This window comes from Rattus norvegicus, chromosome 12 (genome assembly GCF_021556685.1).
Source record: "Rattus norvegicus strain SHRSP/BbbUtx chromosome 12, alternate assembly SHRSP_T2T, whole genome shotgun sequence".
In the NCBI taxonomy this organism is placed as follows: domain Eukaryota; kingdom Metazoa; phylum Chordata; class Mammalia; order Rodentia; family Muridae; genus Rattus; species Rattus norvegicus.
Window position 1 is genome coordinate 14965462 of NC_141545.1, and position 23997 is coordinate 14989458.

The following is a 23997-nucleotide window of genomic DNA, read 5'->3' on the forward strand; positions in this document are numbered from 1 at the left end:
GTCATTATAATAAAACACCAGAGATTGGGTATATTAAAAGAAAAAAGAAATTAGCTAAGCCATGGTGGTGCACATCTTCAATCCCAGCACTTGGGAGGCAGAGGCAGGCGGATCTCTGTGTTTGAGACCAGAATGAGTTCCAGGACAGCCAGGGATACACAGAGAAATTCTGTTTCTAAAAACAACGAATAAAAGAAGGAGAGGAAGAAAGATTATTTTCAAAGATATATTTATTTGTTTTATGTATGTGAGCACACTGTCTTTTCTTCAGACATACCAGAAGAGGGCATTGGATCCTATTATAGATGGTTGTGAGCCACCATGCGGTTGATGGGATTTGAACTCACGTCCTCTGGAAGAGCAGCCAGTGCTCTTTACCGCTGAGCCATCTCTCTAGCCCGAAAAAAGATATTTAGTTCATAGTTCTAGGAACGGAAATGTCAAGACTGGGCCTCCCGTCTATGTGTGACTGCATCGTGGCATGGCAGAAGGGATCACTCGGAGAGCATGTGTGAGGGAGGTCAGGGGCTGAGGGGAACAAAGCAGCAGAGGAAGGCCGCCAAACTCACTTTAGAGTGAACCACAATGGAAGCTGGAAGTCCTAAGACCTGGCCTAGCACCAGAAGACGGACACCAGTCCCTTCCCACGTCTCAACACTGCTCTCCTCGGATTAGTCCCTACACAAATCCCACGTCCGGGAGGGGCTCAGTGGCACTATTCCTCCAGGGACGCCCTCAAACTTCAAATCCTCTCGACTCCACTGATTTCGTTGGCGAATGCTTCACGTTGTAGCAGATGAAATACCGCGTCATCTTGTTGGGAAAACCATCGAAATAGTTTAAAAACAAGAGAGGGACACAAAAGCGGTTTGTTTTTTTTTCGGAGCTGGGGACCGAACCCAGGGCCTTGCACTTGCTAGGCAAGCGCTCTACCACTGAGCTAAATCCCCAACCCCGCAAAAGCGGTTTTAAGGGAGCTGTAGAATGGTAAGAGCACCAACTGCTCTTGCAGAGAATCCCGTTCCCAGCATCCACACAGCAGTGCTAACTGCCTGCAACTCCAGTTCAAGCAGGATCAGATAGATGCCTTCCTCTAAACTCTGTGGACTGAACAAATGCGACACACGTAAATTCACACACACACACACACACACACACACACACACACACACACACACTAAAGAAAGAAACTTAAAATGTACTGGTCTCAGACTGGCTCAATGGCTCAGTGGTTAAGAGCACTGACTGTTCTTCCAGAGGTCCTGAGTTCAATTCCCAGCAACCACACGGTGGCTCACAACCATCTGTCATAGGATCCGATGCCCTCTTCAGGTGTGTCTGAAGACAGCTACAGTGTATTTATATATAATAAAAATAAATAATTTTTTTAAAAGTTGCTCATTAAAAAATAAAAAATGTATTGGTCTCCTCTGCTTCGTGTGAAAATTTCTTACTTATTTTCTGTGCATATGCAAACTGAAAGCTTGCCTTCCAAGTCAATATAAACATCAGTTTTCTACATTGCAATCCCAATAGCTGTGGTATTTGAATGCTTTTCCTAGGGGTAAAGCTTGAGGGTGACGGTAGAACACAGGAGCCACTGGAATCTGTGTGATTTCTTCCCCTATGCTTTGACTTCCTTCGTGGAATACTATGTGTGTAGTTTGTTAAAAAAAAAAAATCAATGAATGTTTCACCTGCATGAACGTATGAGCGCTATATGCATGCAGTATATTTGCAGGCCAGAAGAGGGCGAACTGGGGTTACAGATGGTTGTGAGAAGTCACATGGATGCTGGGAATTGAACTCAGGTCCTCTGGAAGAACAGCCAGTGCTCTTAACTACTGAGCCACCTCTCCAACCCCTTTAATGATATTCTTTAAAGATTTAAGGATACCACTAGATCCATTGATTTGCTTATTTACTCCTTGGGGACACAACTGCTAATAATTTTTCCTACTTTGTTAGAGAATCAGAAAAGGAATCGTGTCCTCCGCTCTTCTGGATTGTCTGGTGGAGATTGCATCCGTCTGCTGTAACCTCTGTGGGTTTACAGGAAAGCTAAGGTGCCGGGGGATGGGTTCAAAGAAAGCCACCAAGATGACTAATAGCTCAAAACAATCGCCTGGAGGGAACAGGAATGAGTCAGCCAGGGCAAAAGAAGGCTAGAGGGTGATTAAACAAAAATCCCTTACACGAAAGACCGAGGAAGGCTCAGAGATGAGAAAAGGAAAGTGACCAATCCGGTCCCAGGAAGCCTGCCGCACATCAGCCAGTCAGTCTACCACAGAGCTACGTGGCCGGCCTTATTTTGGCTTTTGCGATACAGTCTCACCAGGCAGCCTAGGCTGGCCCTGAACTGGCAATGTAGCCCAAGCTGGCGTCTAACCGTGATTTATAGCTGTGTACCACCACAACTGACCTTGTGGAACTCCCAATGCCGATTCCACCCCACGCACTTAGCAAACAAGTACTGAGTTCTTGCCCTGTTCGAGGGAGGGAGAGAAGGCAAGTTCAGGAAAAGCAGGCCAGAGCTGCTGGGGACAGCCACAGGCTGGGAGCGTGGTGGGTGAGCCTTTCTGTGTCCCGAGTACCTCTCCCCAGTGCTGGCCAGTGCAATTTCTTCTCTTTCCGTTGAGAGGCTTTGAAATTGTGATTGCAAGCTGAGTTCTCTTTGAAGTTCCATAATCCAGCACTCTCTTCTTCTGTGCTTTTATCAAAATTATTCTCTCAAATCGCTATATCTGGGTTTTCCTGTTTCGTGATGAACGTTTTGGGAGTCAGAAAGGATGTTATTCATACTGTGGACATACCTGAATTCTGGAAAGTGGTCACACCGAGGTATGCCTTGTCTTCACTCACCCACATCCGGGCTCTGGGCTGTGGGAACGAAAGCAGATGAGGCATAAAATTAAAGCGATCCATCAGAATCGGAATAACACTTGTGGATGGTCTTTATGAGTTAAGCTGCAAACGAGGTTGGAGGGAAGCTTGTTTTTTCGAGTTTCTTTTTACAATCTAAAAGAGGAGCATTAAGAAAAAAGTTCCGGTTGGGGATTTAGCTCAGTGGTAGAGCGCTTGCCTATGCAAGCCCAAGGCCCTGGGTTCCGTCCTCAGTTCCGGAAAAAAGAAAAAGTTACCAAAAAAAAAAAAAAAAAGTTCCTTGTTGAATACAGTTGCGCACATCACGGTACTTGGGAGGTAGAAGTAAGAGGAACATAATAAGTTCAAGGCCAGCCTCAGTTATTTGAGACTCCTCATCTCAAACACCCCCCCCCCACACACACACACAAAAGATCTCATTTTTAGAAAATTGAACACTGTTGATCACGAAACCTCTGTCTCACCTCAGGTCTGGCTCCGACATAGTCTCCACTGGTCCTGACTCATGGTGCTCCTCCTTCTCTCACACTGATTGCCAACGACTCTCAATCACCCTCCTTATCATTCCATGATTTCTTTTCAGGTTTGGTTTGCTTTGGTTTTTCTTTGTTGAGACAGGATTTCTCCGTGTAAAACCCTGGCTGTCCTGGAACTCACCCTGTAGTCCTGGTTGGCCTCCAACTCAGAGATCCACCTGCCTCTGCCTCCTGAGTGCTGGAGTTAAAGGTATGCGCTCCTACGACCCGGTTATCATTTCAGTCTTTCTGAACAGCAGACAACTTCCATGCCCATTTCAAGCAGCTAGTGTGGCAGCCATCAGCCCAAACCAGACTATGCTTTGCTGTGAAATCCTATAGTAAAGCCTCGTGCATCTATAATATATGCTCAAAGATAAGCCCACAGCCTTTTAAAGGAAACTTGCAGAGTGACCTATCACCCGGAGCCCCCGTGTAAACCCTACACATAATGACCTCCAGTCGCTTTTGCAAATTCTCTGAGTCATCATTTCTCGATGCGTTATGACCCTAACACCAGGTGCAACACAGGAGGAAACACCCAACATAATTTTTTTTTTTGGTAGAAAACTTGGTTACCCAAATAATAGGCCATGAATTGAGAAGAGACAGACAGTATTTTTGATTACAAAGAGAAAAATGATCTTTGCTATCTATGGCCAACACATGGTAGAAAAAAAGAAATGGCAAGCTCTAAATATATAGAAATAGTTAAAATAAAAATAGAAATCTCCCGAAAAGGACATTAGGAAGCCCAGGGACAATAGAGGCGCTGGCAAAGTTACAGACATGGAATGGACAAAACCAGGAAGTGCCCATTGTTTTTTTTTTTTAAAGATTTATTCATTTATTATATATAAGTACACCGTAGCTGTCTTCAGACACACCAGAAGAGGGCATCAAATCTCTTTACAGATGGTTTTGAGCCACCATGTGGTTGCTGGGAATTGAACTCAGGACCTCTGGAAGAGCAGTCAGTGCTCTAACCGCTGAGCCACCTCTCCAGCCCCCGAAGTGCCCATTGTTAAGGAGTATGAAAAGTTACCGTAGTGAGCAAGCATGGAAAAGCGGGGTGAACCATGATGTGGCTTTAAAAGTCTCCTGTTAACAAGCATTTGAAAACAATACCCTCTCTAGAAGTGATGTGAGAGGGTAGCCTTTGCTCCTGATTGGAGGAAACACCCAAGTTTCTCTTCAGATCTCATGAGGAAACATTTGGACTGTCACCATGCGGATGGGGTGATGACTGGATGGCTAGAGTTGACATAAAGTTGTTTGTTTCTTGGTTTGTCTGTCTGTTTTGTTTTGAGACAGGGTCTTACTCTGTGGCTCTGGCTAACTGGAATCTGGAACCTGATTTGTAGACCAGGCTGACCTTAATCTCACAGAGGGGGTGGTGGTGTATGGTTTTAATCCCAGCCATCTGGAGGCAGAGGCGATTGGATCTCTGCGAGTTCGAGGCCCTGATCTACAGAGTTTCAGTATAGCCATGGGTCTGTAGATATGTATAGGGAGACCCTGTTTCAACAAAATAAAACAAAGCTTCTTGAGTAAGTCTGAGCCTACCTCAGGATATAGAGAACCCTGATCTAAAGAACACCTTTCCAAAGGCTGCTCTGACCTGAATGCAAGCTCCCTTTCGGACTGGGGTGGACATCTTTACTTAGCACCTATGTATGGCTTCCTCCCTGTTAGCTTACAGACGATTCCACTAGGCACCTCCCAGGGACCTAACAACAGCTCACAGCATCATCTGCCAGGTACCGGGTGTGGGCAGCATATAAAAGGACTGCTAGCCACCGCAGCGCTCTCTCTCTCTCTCTCTCTCTCTCTCTCTCTCTTCCCACTTGTTCTCTCCCTCTTTCCCTCTCCCCCTCCCTCCCTCCCCTCCTCCTCCCTCTCTTTCCTTCTCTGTGCCCCATCCTTTTCTCTGCCGTCATAGCTCAGCCATCTGTCTGCCTCTACTTCTCCTCCCTTCCCCCAACTAAAGCCCCTTATTCTAGATCTGTTGCATGGCATAATTTCTCAGGGAGAGACCTTGGCACGGACCCGCCTATATTTCACAACACCCCCTTATGACAGAAAGTTCAGAAGGAATTAAACATTAACTGGCTCTATGCCAGGGATTCTTCTGAGTCCAGAGGAGGCGAAGAGACGCTACGCTCAAGAGAGACGGGTAGGTGGCTCAGTGGGTAAAGGTGCTTACTGCCAAGGCCGATGAGCTGAGTTCAAGGTCCAGGACTTAGAGCAGTGGAAAGAGAGATCAATTCCTACAAGCTGTCCTCTGACCTCCACATGTGTGACTCCACATATGCACACACAGGAAAAGGAAGTAAATGAATGAACAAATAAATAAATAAATGATTTTTAAAAAAAAATAATTCTAACAGAGAATACAGACATGAGGTCATGGACACATGATCCAAGGGCTAGAGAGATGCTCAGGGGTTAAGAGTGCTCAGTGTTTGCCAGGCGGCTGTAATCCCAGCACTGGGGAGGCAGAGGCAGGAGGAGCTTTGTGAGTTTGAGGCCAGCCTGGTCTGCAGAGTGAGTTCCAGGACAGCCAGGGCTACACAGAGAAAGGGTATTTAGTGTTCTTGGCAGAGGAACTAGGTTCAGTTCCCAAAGTCCACATGACAGCTCATAATTGTCTATACCTCCAATTCCAGGTGATCTGGTGCTTTTCGTAGTCTTCCTGCATGCACATGGTGCACATATATACCCCCAGGCACATATGCATACACATTAATGTCAATAATACATATTCTTTAAAAAGATGAAAAGACGATCCCTCTGCAACACACAGTATTACTCGATGCATAAAAGGAAACGTAAGACGGTGCACCCCATTTTCCCTGCAGGATAGGTCCTTCTCAGGACTTCTAGCACCCGATCAGATCTTGTGGGAGGGAGAGAGATTTCCCAGAATGAAGAGCAACCATAACCTGATCGAATAATTCTTTGGCCAAGCCAGGACTCCGTGGGAAGGAAGCTACTGTGATGACAAGGAACAGCACTGGTAAACAGATGGTTCAACAGAGAACAAGCCACATGATCTCTCCGGACAGAAGGGGCAATTGTGGGCAGACTCCATGGCTAAAGGAAGTAACCTTGAAAGGCAGTGAACTTCCGGAAGTTGGAGTGAGTCTGGAAGTGGTTGGGAAGAAAGATGGGGCTGCAGTCGGGGAGGGGCTGGCAACGGAAACTGTTACCGGATCTGCAACTGGGATAACTGGGCAAGCATGTAGAGAAGGAACCGGAGGAGCACAGACTAGAGAAGAGAGAGGTGAGGCAGAGAGGCAGGTGCAGCGAGCTGCGGGGGAGTCATGAGGTCCTGACCCCCAACAGAATGAAGGTGGGGGTTCCGAAGGAAATGTACCCAACACGTGACTCCAGAGACGTAAATGACTGGGCATCCAGAAGAGACAGCGCTGGGAAGCAAAAGAAAAAAAGGACGGTACCCAGGTCTCCAACTTGGGCGACTGGTGGCTTCTGCCTGGCTCCCCCTAAGGTGGTTTAAAGGAGAGAGAATGGCCTCCACTATTTGGTTGATTCTGAGAGTTTACAGGGAGGGAGAGGCAAGGTGCTGAATCTGACAGAAGGCAAGCGGCCAACTCAGAAGCTGACTCACTAAATCGAAAGAATGAGCATCGATGCAAAAGAGAGGGTGAAGGTGCCTCTCGGGACCGGAAAGGTCTATTAGCACAAAGTACAATGCACGGATGCTGGTCGGCGGGCACCAAGCACGCTTTGTGCATCGCCATCTTTGCATTAAGACCATGATGGCAGCAGGTGACCTCCAGGAAGAACCAAAAGGACATGAAAGGGTTTAGGGTGGGGGACAGAAAAGGAGAATCTGCAGCTCTGGGTGATAACCTTCCCAGTGCTGCGAACCTTTAACACAGTTCATGTGGTGGTGACCTCCAGCCATAATTTTTTTTTTTTGCTATTTCATAATTGTGATGTTGCTACTGTTATGAATCATACTGTAAACATCTGACGTACAGGACGTCTGCTATGTGATGACCCCCCACAGGGGTCGCGACCCACAGGTTGAGAACAGCTGCTCTGCAGGGACCGCAAAGCAGCCAAAGCGATGGGTTCTTTGGGTGAACAAGCTCAAAACCGACCACTTGGCGTTCTGTCTTACCCTGGGTCCCTACCCCGTGGTGCTCTTGGGAGATAGTGGAAACCTGAAGAGGTGACAGCTAGTGGAAAAAAGTTAGGTTTCTGTGCAGGGGTGGGGGTTGGAGGTTGGGAGTGGGGAAGTCCACATTAGCTTTCTACCATCCAGAAGTGTATGGCCTGAAGACTGCTTCCCTACCTAGACTGCTCGCACCTAGATCAGCTAAACCTGCCCTCTTTACCCATCTGTAAACCATAAACTGTATGCAATAGGACCACTCCTTGTTTGACTGTATGCAAAAACCCCACCTCTATGTTCAACTCTATGTAACTCTATTAGCACTGTGAACTGGTGTTCCTCCATCTATCTGTCTGTCTGCCTGCCTGTCTGTCTTTTCTTCGTTCCCTTGATGCCCTAGTCAGGCTCATCCCTAAACTACACCTTAGTTTTCGAGGCAGCGTCTCTCACTGGACCTGGAAGCTCATCCTCCCATCTCTGCCTCCTCATCTCTGGGAGTGCAGCTACCCATGGTCTGTGCCCTGCTTTAGCTCAGAGGGGCTGAGCTCAGTTTGCTTGCCCACCAAACGCTTTATCAATTTGGTGATTGTTGGAGCTCCAGACATTTCTTTATTCTAAAAATGCTTCAGGGTGGTTTTTTGTTTGTTTGTTTGGACAACTTTTTTTTTTTCCCACAGAAGTGAAAGCGACACCTGTCTCCTACCACTGAGGACCCAGCTTAGACATTTTAGGGGTTCTCCAAGGGAAGCATTGCCTCTCAGAAGGCATCCTCAGTGGGCTGACCAGGATCAGGGCATAGGAGGTCCGTTGGGTGCTGATGTACAAATCCAAATGTGATGAAGACAGCAAAGCCACAAGTCAGAGCCCCAAATTTGCAGCGCAGGCTCCAGACAGTTGAACTGGGCCTCTGCAGATGTGGGGGGGGGGAACGACAGCTTTCAGGGAGAAGTGAGCAGCATTGGAGGAAATGAGAGAGTTTGGGTTGGGGAAGTTAAAGTCAGTGCTTGAGACTTTCCCAGGGGGTTTTACATTTCCCAGAGTTATTTGAGTTGAGCAAAATGAGGAACAAATTGGGGGAACAAAAGCATGATGTGTGACCCCTCAAATGGGGAGTTCAGTGGGGAGGAATATCGCCAGCGCCAGAGGAGACTATACATTTATTATGCCGGCTGGAACATTATAAACTTTATATATCAGAAAAATACTGTTTGAGACATGGTTTCTCTGTGGAGCCCTGGATGTCGCTCTGTAGACCAGGCTGGCCTCAAACTCAGAGATCTACCTGCCTCTTTCTCCCAAGTGCTGGGATTAAAGGTGTGCACCACCACTGCAGGGCATATCCATCAGAATTTATTTTACTTTTTCCCCTCAGTAGTGGCAATGAAACCAGGGCCTCCTACACTCTGGGCAAACAGGCAACACCTTAAGTGCAGAAGTTCGTTTTTACCTCCTCTGGAGTTGGACAGGCATTTATATGTTTCAGTTCATTCGGTAACAATGACTTACTGAGCATGTACTATTCTCTGCCAGTGAACAAAAATGTCACCTGACAGTTTCCCAGTCGGCACGGGTGTGACACCAGGCTCAGGCCTGGCCTCTTTGAGGTACTATGTAGGTAGAGATCTGGCGTCGAATGTCTCCCATGGTAAAAAGGAGGGAACGAGTTCTAGAAGGGAGGGATGGCAAGTGTGGACACTCAGAGGCTCGAGGAAACTTGATGGTATCTGAGGAAAAAATGGAGGAAAGAGTGAGAGGAGGGGAGGATGGGAAGGCAGAAAGGGAAGGATCAGAAGTGGGGGAGGGACAAGAAAGAGCTGGAGAGGGGAAAGAAAAGAGGAAGGGGAATGTAGTTAGTGTGTGACCACTAGATGATTTTACAAAGGAGACAGTATATCCTCAATGAACCCTGCTGTGATAGAAACCACATGATTGGCACTTGTCTTGTTTATCTCAAATGGGGATGTTGCCTGAATTTTTCAGAAAAACCCCAGGTGTGATGTACTGCCCCTAAAATATCTCTCTTCAAGAAACCATGCAGTCATGTTCTCTCTCTCCTCTCTCTCTCTCTCTCTCTCTCTCTCTCTCTCTCTCTCTCTCTCTCTCTCACACACACACACACACACACACACACACACACACACACACACTGTATAGAGCAGGCTCGCAGAGATCCACCTGTCTTTGCCTCCTGAGTGCTAGGATTAAAGGCTTAGGAGACGGGCTGGAGAGATGGCTCAGTGGTTAAGAGCACTGACTGCAGGGGTTGGGGATTTAGCTCAGTGGTAGAGCGCAAGGCCCTGGGTTCGGTCCCCAGCTCCGAAAAAAAGAAAAAAGAAAAAAGAAAAAAAAAAAAAAAAAGAGCAGTGACTGCTCTTCCAGCGGTCCTGAGTTCAATTCCCAGCAACCACATGGTGGCTCACAACCATCTGTAATGGGGTTGGGTGTGTCTGAAGATAGCTACAGTGTGCTTCTATACATTAAGTAAATAAATAAATCTTAAAAAAAAAATAGGCTTAGGAGACGAGGCCTGAGCATCTCTCATTGTTTCTGGAAGAACAGTCATAACCACTGAGCCCTCTTTCCAGCCCTCATCTCTTGTTTCTTAAACATCCCATCAGAGCTACTACCATGACGCATTGTGTTGATGGTCAACTCGATCGAATCTAGAATCATTCAGGAGACAAGCTTCTGGACATACGACCATATGTGGGAATTGGGGATCACATCGATTAGGTTAAGATGGAAAGATCCAGCTTAAAAGTAGAAGTCACGGGGTTGGGGATTTAGCTCAGTGGTAGAGTGCTTGCCTAGCAAGCGCAAGGCCCTGGGTTCGGTCCCCAACTCAAAAAAAAAAAAAAAAAAAAAAAAAAAAAAAAAAAAAAAAGTAGAAGTCACCATTCCCCAGGCCCAAAATCCTGGACCATATAAGAAAGAAGGTGTCCGGACAGGAGTTGCATTCACTGCCGTCCACTTCCTTGAACTGCGAGTCAAAATAAACTCCTCCTTCTTTAAATCACATTTGCGCTCCTTCCCCTGCTCCCCGCCTCCCGCCCCAGGTAGCAATGAGGCAGCCAGAGGGAGTCATGGCTGAGCCTGCACGGCTGCGCTCTCTTCTGTTTGGTGAAGGGAAACAGAAAATGTGCCTCGTGAGAACATTCAAAAGGGAATCTGCAGCTGGGCAGGCGGCACACGTCTTTGATCCCAGCACTCAGGAGGCAGAGGCAGAGAGAGGCAGGGGGATCTTTGTGGGTTTGGGGTCAGCCTAGTTTAGAGTTCCAGGACAGTCAGGGTTACATAGTGAGGTTCTTGTCTTGTGGGTGGAGGGGAAGGTATCTGCCTCTCAACTGAGGCTTAGCCACTTTCGAGTGTGTTCTAAACCCCAGCTTTCAAAACCGTAGGTTTGGAGACCCAACAGAGTTGAGATCACTGAATGGGGGAGTTATGAAAATGTTGACAAGAAAACTGTTTTGAATATGCAACAACTAGAAACTAATTGAAAATCTAGCCCACGCTGTGTCTGAGGTGTTATGGAAGCAACTATCTCGGTTGCATCAGGTGACTCCTTGGGTCTGTTCCTACAAAACCCAGACTTTGGGCTACAAATGCTGTCATGCCACTCCAAACACCTCAGCTCTGGTTCTAGACTTTTCTCTATCTTGAACCGCCGGGTTTCTACTGTACACACAAAGTGTTCTGCTCTTGCTGAAACATGATTTAGTTTGGGAAACTATAGGCTTTTGAACATTTCCCTACCGTCATTCCTCAGTGTATAAGTATCGAATTAATATAGCTCTGGGTTGTACTGTGTTAAAGTATTTGGGTTTTCAAATTACTGTTTGAATCGCTAAAAGGAATTTCATAAAAATGTACTAAGGGCCAGAGGTTGTAGTCCAGTTGGGTAGAGTGCTTGTCAAACATTTGTGAACCTCAGGGTAATGTTAGCCTTGGAGAGCAGACCAAAAGTTCAAGGTCATCGAGGTGGCCAGCTTATGAAACAGGAGACCCCTGTGATTCAGTATAATTTCATTTGGGTTTAGTTAGAACAGTTTTCATGGTGGCCCCAAATTCTTCTGCCATTTTGTACTATATGTTGAGGGGAAGCTTCATCCTCTGCATTGACAAATATAAAATCAAAATATCACTGGTAGTGGTGGCACACACTTTTTAATCCCAGCACTTGGGAGGCAGAGACAGGCAGAGCTCTGAGTTCAAGGCTAGCCTGGTCTACTGAGTGAGTTCCAGGTCAGCCAACATGGAGAAACTCTGTCTTGAAAAAACTTAAATAAATGTGTAAATAAATAAAATAAAAATATCATTCAGCTAAGAAAATGTTCTGCGTCCTGCCATGTCAAACATTCAGCCAAACCTTAATTGCTTAATTTTAAACATTTATTTATTTTGTGTATTTTGTGTGTTTCATGCACACACATGAAGGATGTATGGGAGTCAGTACTCTCTTTTTTTTTTTTTTTTCTTTTTTCTTTTTTTCGGAGCTGGGGACCGAACCCAGGGCCTTGTGCTTGCTAGGCAAGCGCTCTACCACTGAGCTAAATCCCCAACCCCAGTTCTCTCTTTTTACCATGTGGGTTCCAGGATCAAATTTAGTCATCAGGCATAGTAACAAGCACTTTTACTCACTGAGTCATCTCACTAGCCCAAGATTTACATTTTTATGAACAAAAGAAACAAGTAAATAATTTCATTACTAGGTCAATTTACTTTAGTTTTTAATGATAAAATTGTGTGTGTGCTAAAAAATTATTTTCAAATAAATTTCTTTATGTTTGTCTTAGTTAAGGTTTCCATTACTATGAAGAGACACCATGATCAAGGCAACTTTTATAAAGGACAACATTTAATTGGGGCTGGCTTACAGGTTCTGAGGTTCAGTTTATTATCATCAAGGGGGAAGCATGACAGCGTCCAGGGAGGCCTGGTACTGAAGGAGCTGAGAGTTCTACATCTTGTTCCAAAGGGAAACAGGAAAAGACTGTTTTCAGGCAGCTAGGAGTAGGGTCTCAAAGCCTACACCCACAGTGACACACTTCCTCTAACAAGGCCACACCTCCAAATAGTGCCAGCCCCTGGGCCAAGCATATTCAAACCACCACATTCTACTCTCTGCCCCGCCACATAGGGTTATTCAAACACATGAGTCATTCAAACACCTAGCCATAGTCTAATGAAAAATACATTTAGTGCAACTTCCAAAGTTCGCGTAATCCATAGCAGTCTCAACAATGTTAAAAGTCCAAAGTTCCAAGTCTCTTCTGAGATTCATCCAAACACTGAACTATAACTCCTTATAAAATCAAAAATAATAAAAAAAAGGAGATGGCATACCTTTAACATCTCAGGATGTACATTACCATTTCAAAATGTCATAGTGAGGAAATAGAGGACAAAAGCAAGACCAGAAGCCAGCTGGGCAAACTCCAACCTCTGTATCTCCATATCTGACGTCCAAGAGCTCTTCAGATCTCCAACTCCTTTCATCCTTGTTGACCACTGTTGGCAGATCTGGCATTCAGCAGCAACAAACTGTTCTCTTGGGCTGCTTCCTCTCCCTCTTAGCAGCTTTCCTCAGCAGATAGCCCATGGCTCTGGCATCTCCAACATCCTGGGGTCTACAGGTCAACTTCAACTTCACAGCTTCTTTCTTTTTCCAATGTCTGGGATCCACACATGATCTTCTGGGCTCCTCCAAAGGTGCATGGGTCACTTCTCCAGCTCTGCCCTCTGTAGCACTCTAAGCTCAGGTTGATCCACTCCACTGATGCTGCTGTTCTCGGTGATCATCCCATGGTACTGGTATCTCCAATATGTTGGAGTCTTCTGCTGCAACTAGGCTTCACCAATAATAGCCTCTCACAGACTCTTTTCATGGTACCAAGCCTCAACTTCTTTGCATGACCTCTTCAGTCCTGAGCTGTCAACAAGTGAGACTGCACCTTTACCAATGGCCTTCCATGGCTTCCCTCAGTGCCCAGCCTCAGCTGCTCTTCATGGTCCCTTCATGCCTTCAAAACCAGTGCCACCTGGGTGACTCTTATACATTACCAAGCACAGCTGCAGCATGAGGTACAACCTTGGCTACCTCTGGAACACAGCTTCTTTGTGCTCTCAGAAAACACTTTCCAGAAGATTTCACCTTATAATGCTGATCTTTTCTTAATCACCGCTAATTGCTTAGCTCCAACTAACCAGCATTAATTGTCCCAGTTGTCCCTTTTATTCTGGACTCTAAAGCCAGAGCCACATACCTGAGGCTGCCGAGTTCTACTGCTTGCTGGGGCTGGAACGTGGCCCCTTGTTCTATTGCCAGTTTTCTGTTTTCCAACTCCTTCACCTGCCTAAGCTTGGAGCTTGCTCTGTACCAGGCTGGACTAGAACTTAGAGAACTGCTCGCCCTCTGTCTTCTGGGATTAAAGGCATGCACCACCATGCCTGGGCCTAAGCTCTTCATAGCAATGATGCTTCAAGATCCAGATCAAAAGCTTGTGTCATCCCATGTCAAGTTGATACCTGATCATATCTCCTTATGTCCAAATGAGAGGAATAATCTAACTATCCATTGTTCAACCGCAAACACAAACAGTAAACCCAGCTGGGTGGTATCTTTGCCCTGAGATCATCACTTCTTTAATCTGTTTATCTTCTTTTTTTTTTTTTTTTTTTTTTTTTGGTTCTTTTTTTCGGAGCTGGGGACCGAACCCAGGGCCTTGCGCTTCCTAGGTAAGCGCTCTACCACTGAGCTAAATCCCCAGCCCCATCTGTTTATCTTCTTGAACACAAGATACTTCACTTCCTGGTTCCCCTTTATGACTTGAACCATACATTTTGTACTTTTTCTTTTTTAACCTTGATATACTTGACCAAAATATTCTTCATAAGATTAAACCACAGGATAAAGCCTAAGCTAGGCTTCTTTGAGACTTCCTTTGTCAATACAATTAATCTGAATCTTTTCACTTCAGCCTTAATCAGACTTTTCAGAAAAGGGCAAAAAGCAGCCATGTTCTTCACCAAAAAACAAACAAACAAACAAACAAAACCCACAAGAACAGTCTCTAGGTCACTAACATTCCTCTTGAGCTAGACTCCAACAGTTCAAATCACCCTCTGCAACAAAGTCTTCCATATTCCTGCTAGGATGGCCTATTAAGCCCCACTTAAATCATTCCACCACTTTCCAAATCCAAAGTCCCCAATCCACATTCTTCCAAACAAAAACATGGTCAGGCCTATTGCAGCAATACCTCAGTCTTAGTTAGGGCTTCCATTGCTGTGAAGAGACACCACGACCAAGGCAACTCTTATAAAGGACAACATTTAACTGGGGCTGGCTTACAGGTTCAGAGGGTCAGTTCATTACCATCATGAGGAAGCACGGCAGTGTCTGGGTGAGAGTGGTGCTGAAGGAGGTGAGAGTTCTACATCTTGTTCCAAAGGCAAACAGAAGGGTGTTTTTAGGCAGCTAGGAGGAGGGTCTCAAAGCCCAACCCTACAGTGACATACTTCCTCCAATAAGGCCACACCTCCTAATAGTGCCAGCCCCTGGGCCAAGTGTATGCAAACCATCATAATGGTTCATTGTTGTGGTGGGGAATTCACCAGAGAGGACTGCTTGAATGTGGGTTTAAGCCAATAAAAAAAATCTGTTAGCCAGCTGCCAACGACACTGGGTGTTCAGGAGCCCAGTATAGCCCCGAGTCTTTCTCAGTGTGAGCTTTTGGTTCTTTTTTTTTTTTTTTTTTTTTTTTTTTTCCGGAGCTGGGGACCGAACCCAGGGCCTTGCGCTTCCTAGGCAAGCGCTCTACCACTGAGCTAAATCCCCAGCCTCAGTGTGAGCTTTTAAGCACCAAAACCATGTTTTGGGTTGACATACTTCAATTAACAAGAACAGTTAGCCAGCAGAACTATAGAAGCCAAAAAGCACGGTTAGTACACTCAGAGACTTTCCTAGAACTGTGGTCTTTGATAGATTAGGTTTTGTTCTTTAGGCAGGTGGTAACTGTCCATGTGCTGAATTTATAGCCGAAATGTTACTTTCATCATGGCGACAGTTATGCTAAGGTCTGGGGCCCTGTTACGTTTATCAGTAAGTGTTGTGTTTTAAACAGGTCTCGACTATGTGGTTCTGGCTGTAGACCGGGCCGGCTTTGAACTCACAGAGACCCTCCTGGCTCTATCTCCCAAGTGCCAGGCCTAAAGGTGTGTACCACCACACCACCACACCCAGCTACTATGCTGCTTTTTAAACCTGGGCCACCCTGGCTAATTTGTGCAGGATGATTTATATGCTGTTATTCCTGAGGCCACACGGCTATTTCTCAGGGTCGCTCGAAGGTACAATAAATAGTTTAAGTAGCCTTGCTCTGAGACCACCCAAATGAACGTGTGCCCCTTACTGGTTGTCTGGTTGTCTAGCTGGTTTTTGACACAGGCTCCTTCCCAAGCTTATGTGTGCACATGCAAATTTGGGTGCATGAATGTGTATGTGTATGTATATGCGGTGTATATGTATGTGCTTGTATGTATATGTGTGTATATGTATATGCAGTGTATATGTGTGTACGTGTACGTGTGTGTACGTGTACGTGTGTGTATGTGTATGTGTGTGTGTGTATATACATGTATCTGCTCTGTCTTCACAACTATGATGAGGGTATGTGCTGAGGTCATAGAAAGCTGCCTTTATAGAGGAACCTGGTGTAGAAGTTTTGCCCAGCCAGTTGAAACGTCCAAAGTCACTTAGCAGAGTTAGTGAAATGGCTCAGCAGATAAAGGTACTTGTTGTCAAGACTAAAAGACCTGAGTTCAACCCCAAGAATCCACATGGTAAAAAAAGAACCGGGGTTGGATATTTAGCTCAGTGGTAGAGCGCTTGCCTAGCAAGTGCAAGTGCAAGGCCCTGGGTTCGGTCCCAAGCTCCAAAAAAAAGAAAACAGAAAAAAAAAAAAAACCCAACTACAGCAAGTTTGCCACACATGCGTGCATGCGTGGATACATGCATGCATGCATGCACGCACACACGTACGCACGCACGCACGCACACGCACACACACAACTTCCAGGGCATACAGCAAGTCAAAGCAAGCTAAGTAAGACCTCTTCAGTTCCAGAGAGGACAGAATTGCTGAGCTTTGGGCCAGGAAATAGACGTGTTTTCTAATGATCTGTATCAAGCCATCCGGCTCTGGAAGAGAAGAGCTGTAGGAGAGGCCTGGTGACTGAGGACACTGGCAGGTAAGAGATGGACAGATACATCTGGATGCTGCTGTAAAAAGAAGTCCAGTTGGAAGACACTTGGCCCAAGGAGGCACTGACAGTCATTCGTTCATGAGCAGCTTCCGGGTATGGGTGACCACAGAGAGTGCCAACAAACACAGCAAGGCCGGAGGGTAGCCCCGGTTCTGTTGCTGTGCTGAAGCCTTCCTCCGGGTCTCCAATGGGACCCTCTATGTCTGCAGAACCAGGACCCGTCTGACACATCGGCCCTGAGTAGAAGGCAGCTAGCCAGAAGAGGGCAGGAGGGTCCTAGCAACCCTTTCAAAGGCAGAGTGGTTCAGCTGTTCTAATAGCTGAGGCTTGACCAGCAGTTTCTCAGTGGTCAGGAACATATAGGTGAGACCTAGTTGGGTGAACACCAGGAGCAGCAGGACCTCAAGGAAGAAGATGCAGGAGTATATTTAGAGGAGGTAGTATCTTCCAGAAGTCACAGAACCACGGCTGGCTTTATCGCTGTCCACTATGGCTGATGTGGAGCAACGAGGAGTACCAACATCATCAGGGATGTTGATGTGGACGGAGCAGGCAGGCAGAAGCTAGAGAGCTCTCAGCAGGACCAACCAGGGGTAAAGGCGCACATCTCCCGCACCATCTCTGTTGCCTTTGACATCTTCCTCACTCACTGTGAGGAACTCGGCTGTCAGGAACAGCTGCAGAAGACATATTGTCACAAACAGAAAAGTATCCAGGCGACGTAGTCTGGACACCATTGTGAAACAGCTGCTCTATGAGGAGAGCATGTTGCAGCCAGCTGCTTCTGTACTGTGTTCGGTGTGACTGGAGCAGAGGTGAATAGGGTGGAGTTCGAGGCATGGGGTGAGGAGGGTGTATGGTGGGGTGTTTCTGGGTTCAGGAGAGGCAACCCCCTGCTGAGCACCAGGACTCAGCCAAGGAGCCTTCCCACTGCGGTCTGTGACAGAAACTTGATGGTGTCTATCTGTCTAATCTATCTATCTTCAAATGAATGAGACCATGTTTCAATTTTAAGTAGAAGCTGATAACTCTCTTCTTTTAGTTAAGTTCATTAGTTTCGTTTTGTTTTGTTGATGCTGGAGACCGAACCTAAGACCCCTTGCTAAGAATATGCTCTCCCCCTGAACTACATCTTACCCTTCCAATGGCTTTAAATCTGTGTTTAAATACAAACATGGGAGCTGGCACAATGGCTCAATGGTTAAGAGCACTGACTGCTCTACCAGGGGTCTTGAGTTCAATTCCCAGTAACCACATGGTGGCTCACAACCATCTGATGTCCTCTTCCGGTGTGTCTGAAGACAACAACAGTGTGCTCACATATATAAATAAATATATATTTCTCAATATAAATAAATACACGTTTTTAGATTTACAGGTTATAGGCCATTTGGAGCAGCCTATATAAGAGCTATGCCTATTGTATAGATACTCAACTTAATTTGCTGGATTAGAAGTGAGGTTTGAAAAGGTATTGTGCTGGGAGCGTAACTCAGTGGTTTGACACTTGCCTAGCCTACATAAGGTCCTGGGTTCCATTCCTGTGGTGAGTTGAATATGTTTGGCCCACGGGAAGTGGCACTATTAGGAGGTGTGGCCTTGTTGAAGTCACTGTATAAGTAGGCTTTGAGGTCTCTTAGTGCTCAAGCTCCACACAGTGTGGAGAGTTCCCTCCTGGCTGTCTTCAGATCAGTATGTAGAACTCTCAGCTCCTCCTGCACCATGTCTGCCTGGATGTTGCCATGCTTCCCGCCATGATGATAATGGACTGAACCTCTGAAAGTGTCAGCCAGCCCCAATTAAATGTTTTCCTTTCTAAGAATGTTGCCCTGGTCATGTTATTTCTTCGCAAGCAATGGAGACCCTAACTAAGACAATTTCCAACAGGACGATTTAGGGCTATTGCTGTTTTGATCGACACCTACTATCTGAACAGCTAGACAACATTACTAACCTAACCAAGGAGGTTGACTCATTCAGTTGGCAAGAAGTAGGGTAGAGGTAGGGAAAGACGTCAGATTTCAGGGACAGAGCCTGTGCTCTGGGTGTGTAGACCTGGGCTCTGTCCTCGTTGGGGTTGCAATAATGAGTGCCATACTTCACTTAGAAAACGAGCCTGAGATGATGGATCTCTGGGGTCACTGGAAGGGTTACACTTAGTGCATTCAAAGGGGCTGGGGAGCCGGCTTAGAGGTTAAGAGCACTGACTGCTCTTGCAGAGGACCTGGGGTTGATTCCCAGCACCCATGTGGCGACTTGAAAACCTTCTAGAACTCTAGTTTCAGGGAATCTGATGCCTTCTTCTGGCCTCCATGCCTATGAGCAAGTAAAACGCCCATACACATCAAGTAAAAATAAATAAAGCTTAAAAAAGAAAATACACCCAGCAGAGTACCAAGCATTTGACAGGAATTCTGAAGCAGCAAACTGGCGGCTCGAGGGTTTTATTTGCTTGCCATTTTAAATAATTATTTGTTGACTTTTGCTAATTTCTTTTTGACAACTTCATACATGTACTATTTATTCTCTTTTACTTAGTTTTGAGCCTGGGTCTCCCTATGTAGAGCTGGCTGATCTGTAGACTTGTTATCTAGTCCAGGCTGGCCTTGAACTCACAGAGACTCACTTTTCTCTGTCTCCTGTGCTGGGATTATAGGTGCCTGCCACCATACCCAGTGGCTGGGTATTCGTTCATTTATTTTATTTTTTTATTTTTTGGGACAAGAACTCAAGCGATCCAGGGTGGTCTTGAACTCACTACATAGCTCATTACCTTACCATACTAGGATTTATGAAGTGCTGATTATGAAACACCTACACACTACACAAGCACTTTGCCAACTAAGCCATATGTCCAGTTCCCATCCTGACCTTTAAAATATAGATGTCGTACGCCCATGCTCTATGCTTGCGGAGGCTAGAGAGAAGAGCGAGGAGACAAATGCTGCACAGACCTGTACTGGTGTAAATCAGAGTCCAAGCCCCTGCCGTGGTATCTATGGAAAAGAGGGAGGCCCCGCCTCCGCGCAGGTAGATACCTGGAGAATAGGCAGCTGCCTGAGGAACTTAGCTGTATTCAGTGGGTGTTCCCCTCCCCCAACGCTTACAATGGAATTGCTATGGAAACAGTATTCACGTACCAGAAATCTGTTTCTCCACTAAATTTTGTTCACATTCTTTGTCTCTTGAATGCTTTGAGAGTATGAAGTGAGGCTTATCAGATTTTAGGGCTTTCCTCGGAATTTGGGTCGCAAGTTCCACACGACGGGGTGTGGTGGGGGTTGGGTGGAAGGTAGAAAAGGTCCCACCCTCGGGTCACCAATCAAAACAAATCACAGGTTTTCTAAAGTAGTAATTTATGAAGTTTTATGAATTTTCTGCATGTAGAAAATAGAAAGGGTCCACCCACTAGCTAACATTGCGTATGTGCTCCTCTCACGCTGGCTTCAGCTTCTTTCTTGGGTCATCATACCCCACCCCCTCCCCCTTACAAATTCCAAGTTGGTTTCACACTGTCAGGCAGGATTGACTCCGCTTCCTCTCCTCCGCTATCTAATTCATAGTTAAATCTTGTCTTTTGTTTAAACCTAATTAGTCTTTTCTTAGGGAATTTGGCTCAGATGATTCACCCCAGAAAAACATCCAAGTGCTTGGGACTCTGGCGGGGTTGCCTTCCAACCCATCCAGTTTCCCAGACATGATCTCTGTTTCTGTTTCAACAGTGGGGCTGACTGTCCTTTAGAGCTGTGGGTCAGTCGCTCTAAAGGCTGCTTGATGCCACAGACACCGCAGAGCAAAAGATAGAGCTTTCCCCCTTTAAGACCCGCTCTAGCAAGCTAGGGTAGTGACTTTGTGTCGGCACTAGGACCCATCTGCAGGAGGAACGCGGCACCGGTCTCGCCCCGCCCCAACGCGCACTGGGTGGAGCCGTCTCTCCCAAACTCGTTCCCCCGTGGGAGGGCGGGGCAGCATGGGCGTGGCACAGCTGCGGTGGGCGTGACAGCGCCGGAGGGGGCGGGGCGGAACGACGCTGCCAGGTCGGCCGGGCGGTAGGGCCTGCGCGGAGCTCGCTCCCCAGCGCGCTGGGCGGGGTGTGCGGCGAGCGGCTTCCCGGGCAGGCGCGGGCCCTGAGGCGGCGGCTGCGCCGTGCGCCGGGGCGGAGCCGGGGGCGGGCGGGCGGCCGGCGGGCGGGGGCTGGGCCGGAGGAAGCCTGAGCGCCCGCGGCGACGACGGCAGCGGCGGCCCAGCAGGCTAGAAGCGTGGGTCCGCGGCTGCTCCGGGTGCGGCCGCGGGCTGCGGAGCGAGCGGGCGGCCCGGCTCCCCGCGTCCCCCGCCCGCCGCTACTGTCTGGAAGATGGCGCCGGGCGGATGGAAATCCTAATGACAGTCTCCAAATTCGCCTCCATCTGTACCATGGTAGGTGCGGCGGCAGCGCGGCCCGGGCGGCGGGTCCCCGCCTTCGAGGCACCGCCCGCGGGCCTGTTCGAGTGCGAGCGGACGGGGCGCGGGGCCGAGTGACCGCGGGGAAGGCGTGCTGGGCACAGCAGGCGAGGCCGGGGCACTAGGGATGGGATCGAGCGGGGCTCGGGGTTGGGTACTGACCGGGGGTCGCAGCTGAGGAAGGGGAACTCTGGGTCTGGACACCGGGGACTCAGAGATTGTGGCTGGGGACTAGGGCCTGGGGGCTCAGGGACGGGGTTGGGGGCCAGGGCTGCGGACTGGGGCTGGGGACTTGGGGACTCGAGGTGGGGACCGAGGTTGGGGGCTGGGGACTAGAGACCGGGGGCTCGAGCCGGAACTTTAAACTGGGCACTGGTACCGGGAAGCCAGGGGATTGGGCCAGAGGAAGGGACGAGGCATTTCCTTGGGGCCCTGCGCGGGGCAGGGCGGGGGTCTGCGGCAGGAAGGAAGGGTCTCGATCCTACCGGAGGACGGAAGTCCTGGCAGAGTTCCTGCTCGGGTTAGGTGGAGCCCCGGGGCCCGGGCTCGGGAAGGGGGCGTGTGAAGGTGGAAACTTTTTAAGAGTGCTGTTGAAATGTTCTCTTTATTTTCAACTCTGTGGAGAAAGGAACTCTTGCGGCTTCCAACCTGTGTCTGTCCAGATGGCAGCCTTGTCTCTGGGAATCCGTGTTAATCTTGAAATGCTGCATTAGCTTTCCTGTCATTTATTTACTTTAATAGAGCAGATGCCGCTGTGTGGTGTTGAAGTACACAGACCCCCACTCCCTCCAGAAAAGCGAAACGCGAGTGGGTTCCAAACGTGCTTTTGTGCATTGCCAGAAGCACCACGGTTTCCCACGTGATATGGCAAATTCATTACCTCCTTTATGAACTTCGACGTAGAGGTTGCGATTTATGAATCAATGAAAAGAGTTACTCTTTGCAATGTGGGTCCGGGGTTACATTACCAAAGACCTGCACCCTTCAGTTCCGTTTTTTGTGTCTTGAATTTTATGTAGGAGATTCTCCATCTCCCACCTGCAAGTGATCTCTCTCTGGGTGTGTGTGTGTGTGTGTGTGTGTGTGTGTGTGTGTGTGTGTGTGTGTGTGTTGGAGAATCAGGTAGGAAAAGTCAATTCTTTGCTGCATTCTGCGGAACAGTATAAAAAAAGGGGGGATGGAATTGGTGGAATTAACATACACAGCATCAAAAAAGTCATAAGATTATGGAACCACTGAAGGATCCATTTTCCACGTGAATAATTGTGTTTTCCTGGTGTTGAGAAGGGGGCTATATTAACAGTTTCTGGGATTGGTTGTGGTAATTAATTTTAGATTGCCACATGGGACAATTGAATCTTTTATGATGATAATTTTGCCAGATTGCCGAGCTCCACATATTTTGGGGTCATGGTTCATTGACAGAGTCTAGGGTTTCAGGAGTGGTGTGATTCCCCAAGACCCGTTCATTCACTCAGTCTGTCAGGTGTTCTCGCAGCAGCTGACTGGAACCAGGGGTACAGCAGTGATCCAGACAGTTCCCACAGCAGGGCTTCAAATAAGAGCCACAAAGGGTGTGGTGGTGGCACTCTCAAGGCAGAGACAAGCAGATCTCTGAGTTTGAAGCCAGCCTGGTCTACAGAGTGAGTTCCAGGACAGCCAGGGCTACACAGAGAAACCCTGTATCCAAAACCTAACACACCCCCCACCCAAAAAAAAAAAATAACCCAAACCAACCTTCACAGAACAAGAAAGAGCAGCAGGGCAGAGCCCAGGCAGGGTTCTGTACCTAGTGAGAGGCCGAGGTGAAGGATGTGTACTGGGAGCTCATCTCCTTAGGGCGTCTGCCCAGATGCATTAATTGCACATGGTGTGTGTATGCTTTTTGGCAAATGCATAGACATCCATTCCTGGCCAAAGAGAGGTTGTTACCGAGGTGCTATTAAGATTGGGCGTGTCTGTTCCCACTGCCCTCCCAGAGTCCGAGCTGAGCATCATCACAGTGATCTGCAGTTCTGAGTGTAGGCAAGGCTGCTGTCCATCTGCCGAGAGTGAATGAAAGTGAAAATCAGCAAAGGTCCTGCCCTGCTTGGAATGTGAATTGTCCAGTGAGTGAGTAACTCTCTCTTAAGCCGGTTACCTGACCTGAACACCACCCTGCCCATTTGCCTTATACAGTGGCACAGGCCTTTTGTGATCTCAGGTGTCCTGTGCTGTATATGTCCCCCTTGTCTGTTTATTTGTTTGATTTCCAACTTTGCTGGTGTTTTGAAGCAGGGTCTTATGTAGGTCATGCTGAGTTTGAATTTGGTATGCGGTGGAGGCTGGCCTTGAACTCATGATTCTCCTGCCTCTACTTTCCAGCCACTGAGATAACAGGCATGTACCATCACACCAGGCTTAGACTGTGAGGACTTTAAAGTGAAAAACTTACTGTTTATTTCTGCCATTTGATTGGCATCTTCATACAATGGGAAAAGATCTTCATTGACTCACAAAAGGTGAGTTTGAAGTCGAGGTGAACCTGTGGAACAGTGGAGGGCTGGGGGCCTGGACTTAGACATGGATGCATTGGAATGTCAGCAGCTTTGGAAACATTTACAGGAACACTTAGGATGAATTGAAATTTTATTCTGTAAATATGGAAGTTTACATAATTTATTCACTTGTCAAAATAAGGTGGAGAGCAAACCTGCAGTAGCTTTATTGTTTGAAATGGATTAAACATAAGTTGTGAGATATGCCTCGATT

At 47.3% G+C, this 23997-nt stretch overlaps 1 protein-coding gene, 1 long non-coding RNA gene and 1 pseudogene across 6 annotated transcripts in view; 1 reads left to right on the plus strand and 2 right to left on the minus strand.

The window, feature by feature from the left end:
• Window positions 1-219: 219 nt before the first annotated feature.
• Window positions 220-19866, minus strand: LOC148002181 (uncharacterized). Of its 3 annotated transcripts, XR_015634626.1 has the most exons (5): window positions 19761-19847; window positions 2863-2880; window positions 2595-2754; window positions 2423-2486; window positions 220-813 (listed from the first exon to the last, which is right to left on the minus strand). It is a non-coding gene; the product is annotated as an uncharacterized LOC148002181 (long non-coding RNA). The 3 variants fall into 3 exon arrangements; XR_015634625.1 differs by lacking the exon at window positions 220-813 and having other exon boundaries at window positions 2486-2754; XR_015634627.1 differs by lacking the exons at window positions 220-813; window positions 2423-2486 and having other exon boundaries at window positions 2489-2754; window positions 2838-2880; window positions 19761-19866.
• Lmbr1l-ps1 (limb development membrane protein 1-like, pseudogene 1) lies at window positions 16693-17543 on the minus strand (annotated as a pseudogene).
• Window positions 19867-21018: 1152 nt separating the features above from the next.
• Window positions 21019-23997, plus strand: part of Usp12 (ubiquitin specific peptidase 12) — a 53638-nt gene continuing 50659 nt past the window's right edge. Inside the window, exons 1-2 of one of the 3 annotated variants that reach the window (XM_087578740.1) lie at window positions 23246-23354; window positions 23611-23747. Coding sequence is in view for 2 of the 3 variants with exons in the window: in XM_087578739.1 (XP_087434865.1) it covers window positions 21175-21222 (48 nt within the window). In the remaining variant the exon portion in view is untranslated. 3 annotated transcript variants of the gene reach the window in all.